The following is a 15,166-nucleotide window of genomic DNA, read 5'->3' as shown; positions in this document are numbered from 1 at the left end:
ATTTTGCCTGTAATGAATGACCTATTGATTATTAATTGGTTAATTTATGAAATGAATGATTAACACTTTTTTTTTCTTTAATCATTTAATTTGCTTAGTTGGATGAACTGCTTTACTCCTAGATGGATGTTCTCTTGTCTACAGGTCAGGAAGGTCACATAGTACTGTTACTGTCTATAAACAATGGACAGTACCCGAGACCAACAGTAGGGGGCAGCTATACACCAACTGGCGTCTAGACAAAGTGTTCGTCAGAAGAAGAACATACCCACAATGCAGTAGTGAAAACAACATGGTGTTTTGACTGACTGTTGTTGACACTTTAAAATACCATAGATTTATATAAAAGTAAAATACAAAGAAAACTTAAACGTGTCGTTTCTAAACAGTGTCGTCGTTAAGCAGCAGGAGGACGTTTGTTAGCAGCTCAACCACTGAAACACAGCAGGTAAAGATCAACTCATTCATGTTGGCTTTCATCTGTTTATAACATTTAAGATGAACGGATCACGTTTTGTTTAATCTATTTGTCTTTATTAACTAATTTAAGTTGGATCATAAATCTATTAGTCTTAGCTGTTAGGTTGTTATGAAGTGATCATAAACACAAACAACAGCTCCATAGTAGCCTTAGATAAAGACTCTCATAGATGTATTTGATCGATTTAGACCTTTTGTTAGTAGTCTTACTCTTAGTGACCCCCCCCCCCCCTCGATTGTCCTGGAATGTCACCAGTAAAGCCCGTACTTCTCCAAACATGTACAAATGCAAAATATAAGGTGATTACCCGCTTGCCCCAAATGTTAACTTGGTGTCCGTTGTGTTTGTGTAATGTATTAGTTCATATTCTTTAACAAAGACGTTTTTTAATCCCCTTTGTGGACGATTCAGTCGGAGGTTATCAATGGGCGTTAGTGAGGGGGCGCATCCGGCGAAAGACGGAATTACACTCGATGTAAATGAAAAGTAAACGAGGAGAAAAAATGGCGATCGGCCACAAACGGGATTAAAACACTTATTTGTTAAAGAATATGGACTAATACATTGCACAAACAGGCCGAACACCGAGTTAATATTGGGGGCAACCGGGTAAACACCTTATAATTTGCATTTGTACATGTGTGGAGAAATACGGGCTTTGGAGCTTACATTCAAGGGTAATCTATCTAAGTAAGATTCTCGTAGAGATAAAAGAAAAAAAAGTAAAAATCGATAAAATACATCTACGAGAGTCTTTATATAAGGCTATAGCTCCACAGCATTAGCAGCAAGACATTGATATACATTGCTTTGTAGCGTGTTGTTGTTGACGTCACTATTATCATTGTAACCCTATAGTTACATCAGTGTTTTATAGCATTACTCTGGTTAATCTCCATAATAAGCAATGAGGTGTAAACGTATCTTGTAAACCAGTAGGATCTTTACTCTGTCCACAGTAATGTTAATGTGATAGTTTCCCTGTCTTTCATGGGCTGCAAATTGTGAGGAGAAGGCTTCCGCACACCCGGTTCCTCTCTAGTTGGTGCGTTGGTCACAAAAAGTATACTTCAAAAAAATCTTAATAAAAAGATAAGGCCCGCACACAGCTGCTTGCTTTGTTCAGAGTTTAATAAAAAGAGCAACGTTTCGGTCCCTTCGGACCTTTCTCAAGCTGGGGTATAGACAGGTTGACAAACATTTTATACTTTCTGAGGCTATGACAGCCAATCAAAAGAGGTCAATGTGATCATTCATTCAGACACCTGAGTCTTAAAATAGTCATGTGACTTTTGTTAAAGTAACAGTGCCTTAGAAAATCCTATACATGTATTATTGAAAATAACTCATGACAATAATACACAGGAAAAAAGTCATACCAAAATCAAAAACATACCAAAAAATAAAATAAAAAGGAAATCAACAATAGTAATCACATCATAAAGTCCTACTCAAAATAAGAGTGGTAAATAATAATAAATATAGCTGCAAGCAGCAATAATACGGGGCCAGGAGAGAGAAAGAGAAATGATAATTCCTTTAACAGGTCAGTTCATGAAAGTCCTTGCGGTCTTGTTTCCAATGAGGGCCTGTGAGCAATTAGGGGTTAAGAGTCTTGTTCAGGGACAAATTTCATTTCATTGACACATTTGCTGACCTGGCCTGGAATCGTACCTGGGGCAACCAGGGCCTCTGGCTCCCTAGGCGGGCTCACTCAGCTATGGCAGAGAGAGAGAGAGAGAGAGAGAGAGAGAGAGAGAGAGAGAGAGAGAGAGAGAGAGAGAGAGAGAGAGAGAGAGAGAGAGAGAGAGAGAGAGAGAGAGAGAGAGAGAGAGAGAGAAGAGAGAGAGAGAGAGAGAGAGAGAGAGAGAGAGAGAGAGAGAGAGAGAGAGAGAGAGACGGAATAGATTGAAGATAGAAACGGAATAGATTGAAGAGACAGAGACATGGAAACGGAATAGATTGAAGATAGAAACGGAATAGATTGAAGAGACAGAGAGAGAGACATGGAAACGGAGTAGATTGAAGAGAAAGACATGGAAACGGAATAGATTGAAGAGAGAGAGAGAGAGAGAGCCATGGAAACGGAATAGATTGAGTCATGTTTTTTGCAATTGAACTTAAATGAGTGTGCATCAAGTGAGGCTTGAACCAGCAACCTTGCGGCAGTGAGGCACTCTTAGGTAGCTGCAACACTACCTATAGTGCTATAGCTTTGTCCAGGCTGATGTTGTCTGTTGAGGATGACAAACGCTTGCCTTCTGTCATGACCCAAGCCCCTGTTTCACTAACACTAAGATCACTCGTTCACAAACCATTTACCAATGAAGAAATTGTACATCTCCTCAGAAGCAAAACTAGTGAAAGTAGCCGATCTACAAGCTCACAAACCATTAAAAGTTGTCAGATTGTACATCGGCTATTTTCACAATGAAGTATGTTATACATTGAAAAAACATACTCTCATTGCTATCTGAAAAGTTGTGAGATTGTAGATCAGCTGTATGTAAAAAACACTCAATTAAGTATTTCATGTTATCTTTAACAATTGCAGATGTATTCATTGATAGTCATGTTGTGTGAAATGCAACTTAGATGAAATCTGCACCAAGTGAGGCTTGAACTGGTGACCTTCAGGTTGTGGGGCACACATTTAAGCGAGAAGCCACCAACAGACAAGAACCTGTGAAAGGAGATCACACAGATGATACAGTTTCACGCAAATAGCTGAAAAATCCTGGGTTTAAGTGTTTTTCAAACTGCTCAAGATTGCGGACAATCTAAGGGCGGTGCTTACTGGTCAACGTGATAGATGTGTTCCTCATTAGTCAAGGCACATGTGTAAGCAGGTCTAATGGCTGTCGGCCAAACGAGGCATGACTTTTGCCTGTTTAAAGTTTGCATTTTCAAAAAATTGCTATAGCGCCCCCGTTTGACCAATTGGAGTAAGATTGGTTTCAGTGATATTTGGAATGGCCCTTTACATTTCTGCAAAGTTTCAAAGAATGGTAAGTCTGCATGTATGTGTTAGGGGCAGATGAATAATTGTCATAAAACTGCAATATTCATTGGCTCATTAAAGCTTCATTTTTTCACTTATGGAAAATATTTTGCAAACGTTTTTTGGCATAGGTCCAAAGTTCATGTGTAAAAAGTTTCGTGCAGATTACTCAAAAATCCCAGGAGGAGATAGGTTTTAACTGTTTTTCATATAATTCAAAATGGTGGGAGATCTAAAGGTCAGAGGTCAAAAGTCAGAGTGTGAAAGTTGTTCAGCATGAGGAGACGCATGTGTGCATCGAAGTTTCATGGCTGTAGGTGAAACAGGGCATGAGTTGTACCTGTTCAAAGTTGGCATTTTTCAATTGAGTGCTATAGCGCCACCTTTTGACGAAAGATTGTGAGAATTATTTCTTGATCGTTTTTCATGACCATCTATCATATGGCCGAGTTTCATAAAAAGCGACTGCACGGTTCAGCCAGAACTGCCAAAAGTGGCAGAAGAAGAAACGGAATAATCAGAATAACAATACGGGTCCATGCTGGAAGCCTGGCCCCGTAATAATAATAATAAGAAAACAACTACACAGAAACAGGCAAAGAAGTTACAACATTACATTCAATAAGAATTCATCATTAAGCCCTTTCGGGTGAAGTGTTTGAAGTGTGAATATCCAGTATGCTTCTCTCTGTTTAAGTAGATGATCATGGTCACCACCTCTCCTTGGTAGGGGGACTTGTTCTATGCCAATTAAACGGAAAGTAGAGATGTCATGTTTACAATCATTGAAATGGACAGCAACAGGATAATCTCTGTCATTCCTACGTATGGAACTTTTATGTTCACTCATTCTCTGTTTTAGCTGTCTTTTAGTTTTACCAACATATGCCAAACCACACGGGCATCTGATTAAATATACCACATAGGTTGACACACAAGTAATAATGCTGTTGATTTTGAACTTCTTGCCTGTATGAGGATGATTAAAAATTGTGGTCTTGTGCGTGTTGCCACACTGGGCACAATTGCCACAGGGATAGTTCCCCATAGGAAGAGGACACAAACGTGTCTGTCTTAAGACAACCTTAGGAGACTGGTAGTCTGAATGTACTAACCGGTCTCTCAGGTTTTTTCCCCGTTTAAAGGAGAATAAAGGAGGATACTTAAACAGTGATGCCAATTCTGTATCTGAGTTTAAAATATGCCAGTGTTTTTTAAAAATGGCTTTCAACTTGTATGAATGAGGGGAAAACGTAGTAACACATGTGACAGAAAATCTTTTCTCCTTCTTTTTTGTTTTCTTTAATAGCTCCGACCGGGGCTTTTGTAAAGCTAAGGAGTATGCTTTTTCAATGCATTCACTTGAATGTCCTCTTATAGCAAATTTTGCTTTCATCTCAGAAGATTTATGGATAAAATCTTCAGTGGAGGAACACACTCTTCTAAGCCTATAAAACTGACTAATAGGTAGCGACTGAATCAGGGGGGGAGGATGATTACTAGTGGCCAATAGAAGAGTGTTACAATCGGTTTCTTTCTGATATAGGGTAGTGGTCAGCTTGCCACCGTTGACCTCTATCCACATATCTAAAAAGTGTACTTTAGACTGACTGTAGTCGCTAGTAAATTGAAGATTAGAGTCAAAGCCATTTATAAGTAAATTGAATTTTTGGATGTCGTCATAGCTCCCTTTAAAAACACAGAAAATATCATCTATAAATCTATACCATTTAATTATGTTTTCCTTGAACACATTTTTCTCTGGATCATAGACATAGTATTCTTCAAAGTGTCCCATAAAAAGATTTGCAAAATTAGGAGCAAAGATGGACCCCATGGATGTACCAGATACTTGTAAGAAAAACTCATTGTCAAAGCTGAAATAATTATACTTCAAGACATATGAAGCAAGATCTATGATGAACTGATTGGGAGGTTTTACTGTCTGATCTCTTTGAGACAGATAATATTTCAAAGCATCCAAACCGGCCTCATGTGCTATGTTTGTGTACAGGCTTGTGACATCTAGGGTAATTAACCAGGTATCCTCAGATAGATCAGAAATATCAGAGATATTGTTAATGAAATCTGTCGAGTCTTTAATATACGACGGTAATTTATGAACAAAGGGTTTAATATAGAAGTCCACAAACTCCGACAAAGGTGACAGAAGTGAGTTCATTTGTGACACTATGGGTCGTCCAGGTGGATCGACCAATGACTTATGTATTTTTTGGTATGTTTTTGATTTTGGTATGACTTTTTTCCTGTGTATTATTGTCATGAGTTATTTTCAATAATACATGTATAGGATTTTCTAAGGCACTGTTACTTTAACAAAAGTCACATGACTATTTTAAGACTCAGGTGTCTGAATGAATGATCACATTGACCTCTTTTGATTGGCTGTCATAGCCTCAGAAAGTATAAAATGTTTGTCAACCTGTCTATACCCCAGCTTGAGAAAGGTCCGAAGGGACCGAAACGTTGCTCTTTTTATTAAACTCTGAACAAAGCAAGCAGCTGTGTGCGGGCCTTATCTTTTTATTAAGATTTTTTTGAAGTATACTTTTTGTGACCAACGCACCAACTAGAGAGGAACCGGGTGTGCGGAAACCTTCTCCTCACAAGTATTTGGGCTGGCTCCTGACTCGTCAAGTCGGCTCGCTATTTACTTCCTGCACCCTGGTCGCTTGTTTGTTCATCAGAGATTAAGAATGACTACATTCGAGGAAATCAACGGCTTGACAAGCTCACAACGAGCGTCTACGTTTGAGTATTCCGACGCAGATGCGGAGAGGATACTCATTCCAAATGAGATCCTCGGTACAGCAGCATCCTGTGATGAGCTGAAATACAAGTTGGAAAAACTACGACAGAGCGAGATTCGTGCACTCATGCACGGCTCTACACTGAGCGAATACTGGAGGAACCGAAGAATCCCACAGGGCTTACGCATCCAGAAAGCCCCCACTCTGGGTAAGGATGATGAACAGTTCATGAAACGATGGGGATAAATCCTAAATAAGTGCTCTTTTGATTTAATGCTTCTCATAATAGAGCAATGCACGGCCGATGCACTCCTTCTTAAAACCGAAATAGAAGCACAGCAGACGGAGCTACGCAACAAATTTGGCGAGGAGTTTGCATGCATTGATTCTGCTATAAAAGACTCTGTTGCTAAATATAAAGAGAAGCTCCAAGCCAGTTAACTTAAGAAATACAAAAGAGACGCGGATGACTATCTGAGAAATGAAGTCTACATTTGGGACATTAAAACCCCCCCCTCCCCCCAACCCACAGACACTCAGCAGCCTGGAGCTGCATCCAAACCGCCTCGCGGTAACCGAGGAGGACCGGGTGTGACCCACCATCAACGGGGACAACGCTTCATGGACGATTCACCACTCGACAGCGACTATACGGACAGTGACTCGAGCACCCAGCACCGCCAGCCTCCTCCTTTTTTAGGACATCAAAAGAAGGCACCACACCAAAAAAGAAGAGGTGCAGGCGGGGGAAACGCGCGTCAAGGACAAGGGCACCGTCCCTGGACGCGCAGCTACACCAACAAACGGTAATAAACATTTCCTCAAAAGAACTGACGACAGATCAACGTTCACTTTTGTCAAAAGGACTGTCCTTTGTACCCAAGTCAAGTGGGGTCAATTTATTTGGCCTGAAAGTTGATCTATTCAAATGTTTTCGTCAGTTAAAACTTAAATATCACTTTTCTAAAAATGCTGCACCTACAGGTGCTACTAGCTATGTTACAGCTGATGGTGCTTCCACTGATTCTGTTATACCTATAGGTGCTCCTACTAAGAGTTTTAAACCTAAGAGTAACTTTTGTCCTAATGTGTTTAACAGTTCTATTAATACTTTTTGTAGGCTGGTGGAACAGGATGCTCTTAAAGCTAACGAGCATCTGTTCAGGGTAGCTGATAACCTGTCAGAGAGGGAAAGAGCAGCCCTTAATGAGCTGCTTGATGATAAGGATTTGATTTTCAAACCTGCTGATAAAGGGGGAGGTCTAGTGGTGCAAGATGTACATAAATACCGATCAGAGATTACATCTCAGCTGACAAATGAGAAGTTCTATAGAAAACTTAAAGGTGACCCTACCTTATCTTTTCAGCGTGAAGTGTTTACCTTTTTGGATAATGCCAAAACAAATGGTTTTATTTCCAAACCTGAATTTGACTTTTTATATTGCCAACATCCTATCAGACCAGTGTTTTACACACTTCCTAAGATACATAAGTCATTGGTCGATCCACCTGGACGACCCATAGTGTCACAAATGAACTCACTTCTGTCACCTTTGTCGGAGTTTGTGGACTTCTATATTAAACCCTTTGTTCATAAATTACCGTCGTATATTAAAGACTCAACAGATTTCATTAACAATATCTCTGATATTTCTGATCTATCTGAGGATACCTGGTTAATTACCCTAGATGTCACAAGCCTGTACACAAACATAGCACATGAGGCCGGTTTGGATGCTTTGAAATATTATCTGTCTCAAAGAGATCAGACAGTAAAACCTCCCAATCAGTTCATCATAGATCTTGCTTCATATGTCTTGAAGTATAATTATTTCAGCTTTGACAATGAGTTTTTCTTACAAGTATCTGGTACATCCATGGGGTCCATCTTTGCTCCTAATTTTGCAAATCTTTTTATGGGACACTTTGAAGAATACTATGTCTATGATCCAGAGAAAAATGTGTTCAAGGAAAACATAATTAAATGGTATAGATTTATAGATGATATTTTCTGTGTTTTTAAAGGGAGCTATGACGACATCCAAAAATTCAATTTACTTATAAATGGCTTTGACTCTAATCTTCAATTTACTAGCGACTACAGTCAGTCTAAAGTATACTTTTTAGATATGTGGATAGAGGTCAACGGTGGCAAGCTGACCACTACCCTATATCAGAAAGAAACCGATTGTAACACTCTTCTATTGGCCACTAGTAATCATCCTCCCCCCCTGATTCAGTCGCTACCTATTAGTCAGTTTTATAGGCTTAGAAGAGTGTGTTCCTCCACTGAAGATTTTATCCATAAATCTTCTGAGATGAAAGCAAAATTTGCTATAAGAGGACATTCAAGTGAATGCATTGAAAAAGCATACTCCTTAGCTTTACAAAAGCCCCGGTCGGAGCTATTAAAGAAAACAAAAAAGAAGGAGAAAAGATTTTCTGTCACATGTGTTACTACGTTTTCCCCTCATTCATACAAGTTGAAAGCCATTTTTAAAAAACACTGGCATATTTTAAACTCAGATACAGAATTGGCATCACTGTTTAAGTATCCTCCTTTATTCTCCTTTAAACGGGGAAAAAACCTGAGAGACCGGTTAGTACATTCAGACTACCAGTCTCCTAAGGTTGTCTTAAGACAGACACGTTTGTGTCCTCTTCCTATGGGGAACTATCCCTGTGGCAATTGTGCCCAGTGTGGCAACACGCACAAGACCACAATTTTTAATCATCCTCATACAGGCAAGAAGTTCAAAATCAACAGCATTATTACTTGTGTGTCAACCTATGTGGTATATTTAATCAGATGCCCGTGTGGTTTGGCATATGTTGGTAAAACTAAAAGACAGCTAAAACAGAGAATGAGTGAACATAAAAGTTCCATACGTAGGAATGACAGAGATTATCCTGTTGCTGTCCATTTCAATGATTGTAAACATGACATCTCTACTTTCCGTTTCATTGGCATAGAACAAGTCCCCCTACCAAGGAGAGGTTGGTGACCATGATCATCTACTTAAACAGAGAGAAGCATACTGGATATTCACACTTCAAACACTTCACCCGAAAGGGCTTAATGATGAATTCTTAGTGAATGTTATGTTGTAACTTCTTTGCCTGTTTCTGTGTAGTTGTTTTCTTATTATTATTATTATTATTATTTTCCACTCTTATTTTGAGTAGGACTTTATGATATGATTACTATTGTTGATTTCCTTTTTATTTTATTTTTTGGTATGTTTTTGATTTTGGTATGACTTTTTTTCCTGTGTATTATTGTCATGAGTTATTTTCAATAATACGTGTATAGGATTTTCTAAGGCACTGTTACTTTAACAAAAGTCACATGACTATTTTAAGACTCAGGTGTCTGAATGAATGATCACATTGACCTCTTTTGATTGGCTGTCATAGCCTCAGAAAGTATAAAATGTTTGTCAACCTGTCTATACCCCAGCTTGAGAAAGGTCCGAAGGGACCGAAACGTTGCTCTTTTTATTAAACTCTGAACAAAGCAAGCAGCTGTGTGCTGGCCTTATCTTTTTATTAAGATTTTTTTGATGGGCTGCAAATTGACAGTTTAGCTCCAAACTCACCTTTAATTGACAAAGGTTTTCTCCTAATTTCTTCAAATTATATAGTGTGTGTATACTTCATAAGTTTATTGTTAAATCACAATTTTACAAAAACGGCAAACACTTAAAGGGAACATTTATTCAGCTCTAAATACTGAAAAGAAGGGAACAAAACTGGCTTTATTGTAATTGATTTTTCATGAAGAATAAGGCATTCTAATGACATACACAAGCTTTGGTCCTATGTAAGTGTGTCAGAGCAGACGTGAGAAAGAGCGTGCCTCCTGCAAAATTCACCGTCAAAAAAGATGAATGAATCAGTCTATTTACATGGGAAGTTGTGTAAATTAATTTACGTAAAAAATATGGGCGTAAACAGCTTAGTGAATAGTGCCCAATATGTCTCATCGGGATGCATCATTATTCAATACCTTGTAGATCTGCTTTTTTCAGATCACCTACGTATTATAGGTTTAAACAGGTTGCACTGATTTTGATGCTGTACATTTTGCTGGAACTCCCTCAAGGACCCCTGGGGGTCCCCGTACCTCAGTTTTAGAACCACTGTTCTAATCTAGACCCTATGTAAACAACAGTGCAGTCCAGTCCTTATTCAACAGTGCAGTCCTTATTCAATTCCTTCATTTCAGACCAGTGTGTGGAGTCCAGACTGTAGGTGAAGATGAACTCTCCAGACTCAGCCAGGGGCATTTCTATTAAACAGGAACCTGAAGACCACCCGCACCTCAGTACGTTTTATGTTCTCTCTCTTTCTTTCATTTTTTCCTGTTCTATTGTAGAGCTGTCGCAATATAAGAAAAATTCTATGCAATAATCATGAAAAAATATATCATGATAATATTCCGATGATGAAACAAATGGGTCGTGCTGTCTTGTGTTGCACGTACCATAGGCACCGGATGTCCCCCCACTATTTAGCGTTCGACTTGTCGATCTCGCCGCCCGCTGGTCTATTTTTTATTTATTTTTCCCCCGACTGGCGCTGGTCTAGCACCCCACTGTTCCCATTGTGTTGCACAATCGTCGTTGTGTATTGGCTGCATGCTTGCCTCTCGCTGCAATGACCGTTCTGTTACTGGTTACATGTACTACGTTGCTCTCTCAACTCGATCAACTAGGTGCCAGACAAGCTTATACACAACAAATCGTCGTTCTCTGTATTCCGCCTGTGGGTGTGAAAGAAGGAGAAGCCTGTGGGGCTTGTGTTGCAAGAATCAAGTGCTGCTAGTGCTATGATATACTGACTGACCAGTGATCAGATTACTGCAGCTCAATAGGCTATGGGAACAAAGTTGTTCCCCTGTCAGTTAAAGTGAGAGCAGAGAGCGCACGCACAAAGCATATCAAACCTCTGTGGAATCAAAGTGCACCGTGGCATGTGTGATCATGGATTCCTTATTCATCGAGGTGAATGTTTCTTATTGTAGGCTGCTACAGCTAGGCTAGATTTCATATTTCATATGGAGTATAGCTGACATCTCTCCTATACTGTGTTAGAACAGCATTTTAGGTTTGTCGGGTCCATAAAATAATTGGTGCTTTTTTCATAATTGTAAGAAGCTAAAGAAAAAAAAAAAAAAAAAACATTGATTAATTGAGCAGTCCTACTTTGATCACTGCCCTCACAGAGGTCAAATATAGGCTGGTTATGTGATCCCATCCCTACTTGTGAACATTAGTTGTAACTTGGGGATGTATTTTGGGGCAAACAGTGTTTTCAGTGTTTACGCTAGATGGCACTGTTCCCCGACCTGTGATCCGCCATTTCACTCTCAGGCACACAAAGAAACAGGAGATCGCAAAATCTTAGTCACCATTCGCTTCCTTGTTATTCGATTTGGGAAAACGTCTGTAACTTGCCTCACTTGTTTTCCTCTGATAAAAAACAAAGACAAACGACAAATCGCACTACTGGCCATTATTCATTTATTTACTTGGCACAGAATGAGTTAAGCATGATTCCCTAATATGAATCCTATAATCTTTGCACCCAAGATTCATATGTTGGAGAGTCGGGCTTAGGATATTTTGTCTTTAGCATCTGCAAATATTATTGTTATTCTTGACACCACTCGGTCTCCAGTTATTAAAGTCCTTATTCAATTGCTTCATTTCAGACCATGGTGTGGAGTCCAGACTGCAGGTGAAGATGAACTCTCCAGACTCAGCCAGGGACATTTCTATAAAACAGGAGGAACCTGAAGACCACCCACACCTCAGTAAGTATTGTTACTATACGATAATCTTGGCAAAAATATAATGACTGATAATATCCGGATATTCATAGCCATCATTAAATATCGCTCAATATTCCATTTTAACATGTTTCATTCTCATTACATTATCCAAAAGCACGTCCTCTTTTTCACAAATGCAATACAAAAGAAAAATTGCTTGGAGCCGGGGGAACGGTGGCGCAGTCGGTAGCGCTGTCGCCTCACAGCTAGAAGGTTCTGGGTTCGATTCCCGTCGGGGAGGCTGTGGGCGCTGGGGGCGTGTTCTCTCCTCCGCGTCATCAGCGCCCATACCCTAGGTGGGGTTGGCGAAAGGGCCTACTCTGTGTGGAGTTTGCATGTTCTCCCTGTGTCTCCTAGGGTAGTTAATACCCTCTCAAAAACATAACGTAGTGATCCTGGTCGCTATACCGCCTCCCCCATGACAGCCGGGGTGCCTGATTGTGGGGTAGGAAACTGGTTGGAATAACGTGTTCCTTCCACGCGCTACGTCCTACCGGGGAAACTCCCCCCTGTCAGGTGACAAGAAGGTCAGATGGCTCTCATGCATTGAAGGAGGCATGAGCTCGGCCCTGGGCTCCCTAGGCTGTTGGGGGGAGTGTAGCGCCCACTTCACCGCTCACTTAGAAAATTGGCACCAGGTGAAAAAGGGTTACAAAATCGTGAGATCGTGGGAAAGTGCAGGGAGGGACGTTCTATTTGCCTCCCAAAATGTGAGACAACTCTGATCAGTCTCAAGGGCAAGGTAATTGGTCAGCTGAGTTTCTAGCCTTGTTCTGTCTTGCTCACAACGCGTCGCATCCCGACGCGTTGTGAGCTTGTAGATCTGCTATTTTCAAATAGCTGATGTATATGTTAGAATGCTTATGTGGCCCATAGTCGCTTGACTCGCTTCTTTTGGGCTGGTTTTGGGCTGGTTTTCCTAGACCTGGTTGCTTGTTTTTCCTCACAGAATCTGGCAACACTGGCACTGATGATAACTGGACGGCAGCCGTCGTAGAATCAAAATGACCCCGCCGGGGGTGGTGGTGGCGTTTGCACAGTACACACACAGATCAGTCATCCGAGTCATCTTGTCTCAAGTCGAGTCGAGTCGGGAGTCATTGGCTAGCAAGTCGGAGTCGAGTCTCAAGTCTCGTTGGTCTTTTACCTTCCGAGTCCGAGTCGCAAGTCGTCAAATATGCGACTCGAGTCGAGTCACTATGACTCAAGTCCAATTGTCTGGAAATTAGCACCAGACACACAGACTGATTCACAGACTAACTTGTAGACATACTGTACAGGGTCTGATCATGAGAACAAGTGTACATACATTTTAATGAAAAAAATATTTGTTCTATCACCGTAAAACATTTGTTGGGTAATATAACTAAACATATTGATTCAGGTTACTTTTTTAAATATGTATTTTGCTATAATCTTGCTAACACTTAACAAGTCTGCTTTAGAGTTTCCAGAACCACCTGTAACAAACTGTACTTATTTAGTATCTGTTTTGTCAGTCTTAGTAGGTCATAGCTATGTACATGGAAGATAGAACAAAGATATACATTTTAGGAATCCTGTGTTCACTATCATGTTATTTATCTGCTCCTAGACATCCTGCACATGGTTGTGTGTAAAGAGGAGGTTTCTCCTGAGCAGAAGAGGAGCCCCAGTCTGCTCCAGGAGGAACCAGAGCCTCCACACATTAAAGAGGAACAGGAGGAGATACTTCAAAGACCAGAGGAGTCTGATGGATCAATGTTGACATTACTAGCAGTGAAAAGTGAAGTTGATGATGAACACGTCTCTTCACACTGCTCTGAAATTGAAGTTGAACTTGAATCTGACACTGAAGTCACTGAAGACAGCGATGATTGGGGGGAGACAAGTGGAGGTGTCCACACTGGAGAAAAACCTTTCCAATGTAAACTGTGTAACAAGAGTTTCAGCTCATCAGCTAGCCTGAAGCGACACCAGCGTGTCCACACTGGAGAAAAACCTTTCCACTGTACACGGTGTGTTAAGAGTTTCAGTCAGTCAGGTGACCTGAGTGCACACCAGCGTGTTCACACTGGAGAAAAACCTTTCCACTGTAAGCGTTGTAACAAGAGATTCAGCCGCTCAAGTCACCTGAAGGCACACCAGCGTATCCACACTAGAGAGACTCGTTTCCCGTGTAAACATTGTGACAAGAGTTTCAGTCAGTCATATGACCTGAAGACACACCAGCGTATCCACACTGAAGGAAAACCTTTCCACTGTGCACATTGTGACAAGAGTTTTATCCGTTCAGGTCTCCTGAAGAAACACCAGCGTGTCCACACTGGAGAAAAACCTTTCCATTGTAAACATTGTGACAAGAGTTTCAGTCAGTCATCTAACCTGAAGAGACACCACCAGCGTGTTCACACTGGGGAAACCCTTTCCACTGTGAACACTGTGACAAGAGTTTCAACGACTCAGGGGACCTGAAGAGGCACCAGCGCGTTCACGCTGGAGGAAAAAAACTCTCCACTGTAAACAGTCTGACAAGGTTTTTGTTGGGTCGCGTCAACTTAACAGTTTGAGAAGTGTTTCAGTCAGTTAAGTGCTCTGAAAAGACAAAAGTGCTTTCACACCAAAGCGGGGGAAAAGAAGAAGAAAAAAAAAACGGTCTAATATATTTACCTCACTTGGAGGATCAAATGAAATAGCTGTATGTTGTCAGGGAGTTGGATAGAGAGGCACAAATATCATGTATATTTATACTGGTATACTGTCAACAGAAGTTTCCATTGGGCCTCGTCCTTTGGAGTCATTCCCCAGCTCTTTTTTTTTCTTCTTTTAAAACCTCATGATAACGGTATTAAAAAAAAGTTTTTTACCTAGAGGTATGTAAATTATTTTGGCATTATTAATTTATACAAAAAATGACCATGTAAACCATATCAATTGTATGAGGTAGAACTGTTTGACTATAATCTTATAGTTTGTTTTATTATGATTTAATGTCATTTTGCTGTTATGTATTACATGCCCAATGAATGGGCCACTATTTCAATTATTTGATATCAGTTTACTCAGTTAACTGAGGTAAAACATACTCTGCATGTAGT

General features: G+C 40.3%; 1 protein-coding gene across 1 annotated transcript; it reads left to right on the top strand.

Annotated features, from left to right (window-relative positions):
* The first annotated feature begins 300 nt into the window (after nucleotides 1-300).
* On the top strand, nucleotides 301-14,895 carry LOC311063899 (uncharacterized protein). The gene is made up of 4 exons (XM_084083534.1): nucleotides 301-448; nucleotides 10,482-10,580; nucleotides 11,970-12,071; nucleotides 13,684-14,895. Exons 2-4 carry the CDS (start codon nucleotides 10,514-10,516, stop codon nucleotides 14,541-14,543), a joined length of 1,029 nt encoding a protein of 342 aa, XP_083939660.1. The 5' UTR covers nucleotides 301-448; nucleotides 10,482-10,513; the 3' UTR covers nucleotides 14,544-14,895.
* The last annotated feature ends 271 nt before the right edge of the window (nucleotides 14,896-15,166 follow it).

This window comes from Gymnoscopelus microlampas, assembly GCF_963454915.1.
Source record: "Gymnoscopelus microlampas genome assembly, chromosome: 16".
NCBI classification, from domain to species: domain Eukaryota; kingdom Metazoa; phylum Chordata; class Actinopteri; order Myctophiformes; family Myctophidae; genus Gymnoscopelus; species Gymnoscopelus microlampas.
The sequence above is the reverse complement of the archived record's forward strand: the minus strand, read 5'-3'. Positions and strand labels throughout refer to the sequence as shown.

Bases quoted from the DNA above. Each gene is read 5' to 3' on its own strand.
- LOC311063899 (XM_084083534.1), top strand. From the start codon at position 10,514: ATGAACTCTCCAGACTCAGCCAGGGGCATTTCTATTAAACAGGAACCT. The intron at 10,581-11,969 runs GTACGTTTTATG...GCTTCATTTCAG, and splicing joins TGAAGACCACCCGCACCTCA to ACCATGGTGTGGAGTCCAGA. The intron at 12,072-13,683 runs GTAAGTATTGTT...ATCTGCTCCTAG, and splicing joins TGAAGACCACCCACACCTCA to ACATCCTGCACATGGTTGTG.